This window comes from Centrocercus urophasianus, unplaced genomic scaffold, assembly GCF_019232065.1.
Source record: "Centrocercus urophasianus isolate 14NV4802_14NV808 unplaced genomic scaffold, USGS_Curo_1.0 seq_1099, whole genome shotgun sequence".
Classification (NCBI taxonomy): Eukaryota; Metazoa; Chordata; class Aves; order Galliformes; family Phasianidae; genus Centrocercus; species Centrocercus urophasianus.
The window spans coordinates 2,168-10,263 of NW_024884252.1; the positions used below are offsets into that span (position 1 = coordinate 2,168).

At 50.6% G+C, this 8,096-nt stretch overlaps 1 protein-coding gene across 1 annotated transcript; it reads left to right on the forward strand.

Moving 5' to 3' along the window:
* The first annotated feature begins 255 nt into the window (after positions 1–255).
* LOC122168050 (caspase recruitment domain-containing protein 8-like) lies at positions 256–6,827 on the forward strand. The gene is made up of 10 exons (XM_042833104.1): positions 256–502; positions 1,119–1,420; positions 1,665–1,730; positions 2,432–2,493; positions 2,578–2,798; positions 3,443–3,696; positions 4,105–4,230; positions 4,801–4,945; positions 5,292–5,333; positions 5,995–6,827. Exons 1-10 carry the CDS (start codon positions 256–258, stop codon positions 6,282–6,284), a joined length of 1,755 nt encoding a protein of 584 aa, XP_042689038.1. The 3' UTR covers positions 6,285–6,827.
* Positions 6,828–8,096: the final 1,269 nt, after the last annotated feature.

Below are 8,096 nucleotides of genomic sequence, written 5' to 3' on the forward strand. Positions count from 1 at the left end.
AGCACTGCCTCCCTGTCCTTCTGCCTCCCCTGCCTCTCATCTCCCTGCCCTGACACACTGAGGCCAGAGGGGGAGGTGATGACACACCTTGTTTCCTTGACATCACTCCATACTTTCACTTTCTAGGGAAGTGACACAGGCGGAAGAATTGTGGGCAGCTGCCTGTTTCCGTCCAAACATCTGCAGCCCCGAGTCTTATGCCTCTCACCCACAGACATCACCGTGTTTCAGGAGGCTGAAAGTGGCAAAGCAAAGATGGCAGAGACCACGCTCAGCTCCACATTCTTCATCCGTGTGAAGTCCTTGTCAGGAAAATATATTTTTGTGCTGCTGTCTTTGGACGACACGGTGCTGGACCTAAAGATGAAGCTATTTGCACTGGATAGCTATTTCTATCCTTCTGAGTCAATACTGATTCATGATGGCCAGGAGTTATCGAACGAACTAACTCTCAGACATTACAACATCACCTCCAACAGCATTGTACACCACGTTCTTAGGTGTAAGTACCAGGCCAGAGGAGGGGAGCGGCATGGGAGCAGGCTGGCCTCTGGCTGCTAAGGGAAAGGGGCAAGAGGACCATCAGGCATGGAGTCCTGTGTCTTGGGAGGGAAGAACTGGGAGGAGAGGGCAGAAAGGAAAATGGATGTGGGGCAATGCTTCCCCTGATGTGACCGGGCTCCTGAGCTCTCGTCTGCTCTGTGTTGCTCGTGCCATGTGAGGTGGTGGTTCAGCTCCCTTAAAGGGCAAGGAAGATGTCTCAGGCAAGATTACCGTCCTCACTGGCACTCTTGTGGAGGAAGGGGATCTGCATGGGTGTTGACTGTGTGTCCACTTCATTTGTGGAAGTTGTGATAAACCTGGGAGTATCTGGTGGTGCACCAGGGGACTGTGTAGCCAATGGGATAGGGAAGACTGGGTGAAGGTAGGATGGCTTCATTTTGGGTGGAAAAGACCCGTTCTGGGAACAAATTCTTCCAGACATCCAGCGTGAATTTAGCCAGTTCCAAACTCATATGCGCGTCACCCAATCAAAGAGATCAACACTATCCTCAGCAGCATCCTCCTTTCAGGTGATTGCAGTGAGTTGTGAGACAATGATCATCTTTTTTTTCCAGCCACAGGTTATCAAGAACCAGAAATGGAACTACAGGGCAGTCCAGCAGACATCACCTCAAGGCTAGTAAATCAGGGTCTGGCAGGTGTCATTCCAAGAGCAGAATTTCAGGGCCCTCAGGCAGGCATCTCCTCAAGGATAGAAAGTCAGGGCCCTCTGACAATCATCAACTCAAGGACGTATAATGTGGGCCCTATGGCATGCATCACCTCAAGAATAGTAATGGAGGGCGGTCCAGCACGTATTGCCTCACAGATAAAAAGGCAGGGCAGTCCGGCAAGCGTCACCTCAACAAGAGCAATGGTAAGGTCCAGTGGGATGCCTGAGACCTGGGACAGAGGGAGGAGTGTGACAGGGCTGGACAGCAGGCAAGACTTTGCACCATGAGCCCACAGCCATCCCCACTGGGATCTGTGGCACTCAGTGTCCTGCAGCAGGGCTGGCCTGTGCTGCATCCAGGAGGCCTCTCCTCGTACCCCTGGCAAGCAAGCATGGCTGAGAGGAGAATTATGGCTTGGGAGTGCTCTTCCTGTGTTCCCTTCTCCAGGAAATCCAGAAATGGCCACAGTCAGATGTCCCAGCAGAGGAGAGAAGCTGTCGCTGTGTGAGGCAGGTAAGGGTCCTTGCCTGCAGCTCTGCTCTGCACCGGCCTAACAGGTCCTCACTGAGCCTGCATGCCTCGAAAATGTCCCATGCCTACCTCAGATCACAGGATGGTTGCCAGTCATTTTCCTGGCCTCTTCTCTGATGAGTGATGTTTTCTGGACAGCACACAGCATGGTCTGTAGTCCTCTTGTTCTGAAGAGGTAAAAGAATCACAATATGCCGGATACAAAACCACAGCAAGAAATTAAAGCACTGGGAACCTTTCATGAGCGTTCCTTTGCTGAACAGCTACTTCCCACCATGTCACGTGTCTGAGAAAGAGCAGAAGGTGTCTGGGGCTGCTTGGTGACAGGCAGATGAGAGAAGGCACCATGCTTGGTCACCTTCGGCCATGTGACAGAGCCTGCACATCGAGAACTGGTTCTGCAACCAGGCCACCAGGCACCTCACTTGCACCAGGCCCCTGCTGCTTTCATGCTGACTGTCCTTCATCATCCTTTCTTCTTTTTAGTTCTCTGCTCTGGACACAGAACAAAAATACCAAAATAACATTGCTTGGGCAAAGCTGATCATTACCCTGCTGCTGCTTGTGTGGTTCACAGCTCATGGGCCAACCTGCACTGTGCTTCACTGCAGTACGCCTCCTGCAAGCGGCATCCACTGCACAACACCCCATTCAGCTCCAAACCAGTTGCACTTGTGTTGCAGGAATTTCAAGAAGTGAGGCCGAAGATAGATCCACATATTTTGGAGGAACAAAACACATACAAGTAAGAGCTCCTAGGAGAAGTGGGAACACTTTCCAAAAGCCCTCATCACACATGGTGCGAGCCTGCCTTCTCTCCCACTTGCAGAGCTTGTCTCCCTGGACCAGGCATCTTCCAGTGCTCTGAGACGGGCCTTGCCTTCGAGGTGGAGTCAGCATCCAGCATCGTGTACAGATATGCCTCCTGGAGCACGCATCTGAAAGAGGCTGACCAGAATGTGTGGGTACCTGCTGGGCCTCTTTTCAACATCGGGGCGCTGCCTGGAACCGTGCGAGCTGTGTATCTCCCCCACTTCATCTGCCTGTCAGGTATGGCAGCCATGGGACCTGCTCCAGTCACAGCCCCCTGCTGCTCAGGCGCCTGGGTTGTCCCAGGCTGCTTTCCCTCAGCCTCCAATCCCTGTCTGCCAGGGATACTTCCAGGACCTATACACACAACACACACATAACAGCAACTTACCAAAGCATCTTCTTAGGATCTCCATTAAGATTGATCCAAATTTTCTCCTCCCTTCAGAGGTAGCCTGTGCTTTCTAGTATTCTTCCACCTTGCTTTGCCATCCTCCATCCTTTTTTAACGTTATATTGAAACTTCACAGTGCTCCCTTTCCCACCACCTGCTCTGCACTCACACCACTGCATTCTCCTCCCCTCTTCTCACAGTGGCTGTGGAGACCCACAAGGTTCTGCCCCAGATCCGCAGCAGTCTCAAGCTGCTACCTCAAATTTGCAGTTTTCTGAGCCCAAAGGTGGGCAATCAAAGAACTGTAATACCAAGCCACGCACAGGAACCGTGTAAATCTCAGGGTATACATCACCCCTAAAGCAGAGCATGTCATTTTGTATTGGTTTGTGTCTCCTTTTTTCTAATAAATCCTCAAAGAGAAAGAGGTAACCTGGTAGGGTGCAAGGAAGACAAAGCAGAACCTTGTTGCCTTTGCTGTCTCTTTCAGATGTAGACATCAGTGGGTGCTCGATTGCCCATTTTGAATTCCAGAAGATGACCATACAGCAACCAACAGAAGTGATGGCCTTCTCCGCAGTCCTGGAGAATCCCAGCTTCTCTCTTCTTGGAGTGGTTTGGAGAAAGTTACGTTCAGCCATTTCTCTCCCTGTGCACTCCTTAGTGCTGATCTTCCAACAGCTCTCCGCTGCAAATACAACCCTGCATCTCTACCTGATCCCAGATGACAGCTCTGTGAAGAAGGTAAGGTGGAGGGAGCTTGACCAGTTCAGGGGATGGCATCTGGGGCGGCTGGAGTTTCAGGGAATGGATTTGTTAAGCAGAGAGCTCTCTCAGGAATCTCTGTGTTTTTGGCTGGGACAGCATATCCCAGCATGAGCAAAGACATGGCACAGGATGCTCTGCGACGTGGAGCAGAGCACATGTCAGACATGTGGCTGCTGCCATGCACAGTAATAGGTGGCTGCATAGCAGATGCTCTCCTGTTGCATGCAGCCCTTACCCTCTGATAGCACTGCCTTCAATGCACATTCAGGGCTTTGTTCTGACAGGTTGGTCTCTTCTCTTCTTGATTTTCCAAGGTCAGTGAGAGCTACCTCCAGCTCACAGCTGTTTTTTTCAACACTCAAAAGTGATCCTTGATGTTTACAGGCCATTGAAAGACAAGAGACAAGCTGGAACTCAAAGCTTATTCCCAAGCCTTCTCCATTCCGTCCCCTGTTTTTTGGCCACAGATACCAGGTGTGCAGTAACACTCAAGTGAAGATTACACCTGAAGTAAGTGGGACAGTTTCCTTTTTTAAATTATTTTGGTTTTGAGTGAAACAGAAAGTTCCACAGCTTCTCTGGGCCTCCAGTTCAGCATAGTAATCTTTAACCTACTATCTAATCAGAATTTCAGAGTTGTCTCAGCCTCTGTACATTACCTCATCTCATCACTGTACAGTTCCAAGAGGCTCTACCTTTTCTTAACACTATTGAAAACAATGATTAGTTCTTTTCTTTGCCCTTTCTTCTCCAGGAAAAAAAAAAAACCAAGTCCCTCTGCCACTGCTTGAACGTCACGTTCTCCAAATTGCAGTAGTGGTGCAACGCTCAGAGAACATAAAAATGGTGGTAAAATCTCTGCTCTTTAAGGCTTTCAGTATTCTGCTCGACCAAACCAACGCTGAGCCCATCTAGAGTTGGCAACACAGTCCTTCTGTGAAGGACAACAGATGAGACACTCCAGAGTTCCATGCCTCTCACACTTTTCTCTTTGTTTCTGTGTGGCCTGGAAGCATGAGATGATGTTTGTAAATTCACAGCTCCACAGGGTAAGACCCAACTTCCATCTTATCTCTACAGGCACACTTACCATTTTGCTACAAGAGTCCAGAGGACCAACAGCTCTTTGTTGAGATCTACATCAGGAAAATGGCAAAGGAAGTGGAATTCTTTATCACAGATGGACAGAATGACACCGAGGTCTGGAGGGCATCGCTGAGATCAGGTAGGATCAGATCCATCTGTAAGGGGGATTGAGATGATGGCACACTGAGCTGCACTTCTTGTGACAGCAAAAAGAGAAGCTCAGATACTCTGAGTGCACGGTATGGAATTGTGCCTTGGGATTCCCTCTCTGTTAGGCTAATTCTGCACCCCTAAACAAACACCTGCAAATGTACACAACACTGCACCCTGCTTAGCTGAGCTCTTAACAGATGGGCAAGGAATACTGTAAGCAGGAATTAATGGCTAATGGGTCCATGGAACATCAGGCATCTCAGTAAGGCTTCTAGAAACGGTCTCCATTTCTGTGATGGTGTATTTCATAAGCTCCCTCCTTTCTCTTTCAGGTGATATTAGTCATTCTGGAAACAAATCCAAAAAGCTTTCAGGTCAGTACGGGTTTTCAGAGCTACAGTTATTGAGTCTGAATATTTATTTGGGGATTTCAATCTTCTGGCTTAAAGCAGATAACCAACCACCTTTTTCCCATACCTGTGACTCTTTCATGACAAAAAAAAATTGTAAAGCTTTTATTATTTCACTGCTGCCTGCATGCTCTCTAACCTGGCATAGTGTTGAGGACCCTCCAAACTGTTTTGCTTTCTCTGTGATCAGACTTACTTCTATAGAGAATGAGCTACAGCTAGTACAGTTCACAGCCCAGAAATATTTCATGGGACTTTCAAAATCTGGTGGAGTTGGAGCATCTCATACCTTATCACAGAGCCAGTGCTTCCCTCTTCCTTCAATACCGTAGGATCACTGGAAGGGACGGTCCCTGGGCTGTCACCAACCTGACCTCCCTCAGCTCGGGCCCTGTCCTTGCCTTGGCTCCAATGCTTCCACCGCTGATGAGGGAGCTTTCTTCTGGTGGCTCAGCCTCCTGGCCAGAGAGCAGCACTGCTGGTGCACTGGAGGGAATGGGAGCACGTGGCTGTGGGACAGAGCAAACGGCCCTTGCGTGTGTTGGCTAGGATGCAGAGTACCACAGCAGGAACCAACCTGCCTTGTCACGTGCAGCACAGTAACACACACTTTGGTATCTGCTAGGTGCAGCCTTCCTGAAGAAGCACAAGACAGAGCTTTGTTCCAGGATGGGGCAGCTCTCCTCCATTCTGCTAAATTTAAGTGTTGAAGACGTAATCAACAGTGAAGAAGAAGAGGAGGTACAAGCTCAAAATACAAAACAAAAGAAGAATCAATTTCTGCTGGACCTAGTTGAGAAAAAAGGGCTCAAGGCCCAAGAGATGCTCTTTCAGATCCTCCAGAAAAAAGACCGATTTCTTGTTGAAGACCTGCAGAAAGCTAAGACAGAGGACATTGACAGATTAAGGAAGTGACAGGAGAGTCAGGCAAAAGGAGGGATTTGTCTGTGCGTGAATCCTGACCTTTCCATGCAAAATCCATGATACAAAGCAATGTCTCAGCCTTCTGAGCAACCAACTGCCAGGCCTGCTTCCCTTACCTGATGTGCTCACTACAAGAGGACTGTCGATCACCACTGAGAAGCTGCTGAAAAGAGAAACCTTAGTTCCTAATCCAGTGCCCATGTTGTGAAGCCATCCGCCTTCTGAGAACACAGGGCCTCTGCAGGGTCTCCAGATGCTCCAGGCAGCTGCTAGTTGAGGAGCTCTCTTCACAACAGGAACCTCACAGAGTCACAGAATTGCAGGGGTTGGAAGGAACCTCTGGAAATCCCCCAGTCCAACACCGCTTAGAGCAGCTTCCCTACAGAATGTTACACAGGAAAGTGTTCAGGCAGGGTTTGAATATCCCTGGAGAAGGAGACTTTACAGCCTCTCTGGGCAACATGTTCCACTGCTCTGTCACTGTCATAGTATCGTTTTTCTTTACGAAATAAAATCATAAAGACCATCCATCAACCCGACCATGTTTTCAGCTAGTTTTTTTATTACATTTCTTATACTGTGTCTTTTCCTTCAATGTTTCTCTGTGTACGCCCTCAGAAGCATTCTGCACTTGTAATGCGCCACCTTACACCTGACCCTCACCCTTCAGATACCGATAACCATTGCTCAGATCCCCTGTCAGCCGCTCTGTTCAGCCTGCAGGATCCTCAGCTTTCCACCACCAGCTGGCGGCCTCACGAGCACAGCAGATTAGCAGCTGCTGGGCCCGGCGGGGCGCGGGCACCGAGTAGCCGTGCTCTCAACGCCGCCACATACGGGCACCGCGCTGCCCGAACGCTCCGCTGCACATCAGGCTCCGTAAAGGGAAACCTGAAGCCGCGCACACAGCCCGGAGGAACGCACTGCCAACACGAGAGAGTCAGCGCCGCCCGACACAGCCGGGGGCGCCACTTCCGGGAGCCGCCTCTATCGCATCCTTGAGCCGCCCTATAACTTCCGGGAGCGTCCGCATCCACTTCGGTGGGACAGCGCCACCTGTGCGCTGGCGGATCAATTTGCCGCCCGGTCAGGGCCGCGGCCTGGAGGCGTGAGTGGGCGCCCCGCGTGGGGCGGGGCGTGCAGGACCGTCAGCCCGTGATTGGCGTCAGGTGTGGGCGATGAGGCCGAGGCGCATTCTGATTGGTGCTCAGTCAACCGGAGCTGAGAACGCAGTGCGCGATTGCAGAGCGAAGTGCTGCGTGAGGACCGGCGGTTGGCGCCGTCGTTCCGTGCTTCCATGGTTCTGTGGTTTCGCAGTTCTGTAGCGCCATGGTTCCGTGGTTCCATGGTTCCTTGGTTCCATGGTTCCGTGGTTCCACAGTCAGGAGGCCGCTGTCACCAACAAGATCTCTGCTTTTTCACCCAGCTCTTAGGAGCTCCTCAGGGCTCAGCAGCCTGAGGTTGCGGTGCAGGCAGCACAGCCACGCGCTGCCGTATGGCTGGAGTGCTCGGGGCAGATGTCCACCGCTCCTTGGTGCTCGATTTTTGGTCCACTGCTGTAAAACAAGGTGGGGGGATCACCATCTGCTGTCCGGGCAGAACTATTCCTCCTCCTTGGAAATAGCCACTCCCATTCATTCCCATATCCCTTATTTTACATCATCTTTCTGCATTCACCGTTTTTTCTTTTGTTTTGAAGACAGGGATCTGTTCCTGCTGCTGCCTGCCAGGCATGCTTTCTATTTTCTGCACTGAACTGCTTTCCTTATCCTTCATACCCTGTTTGGAGGTGTCAGCATCTCT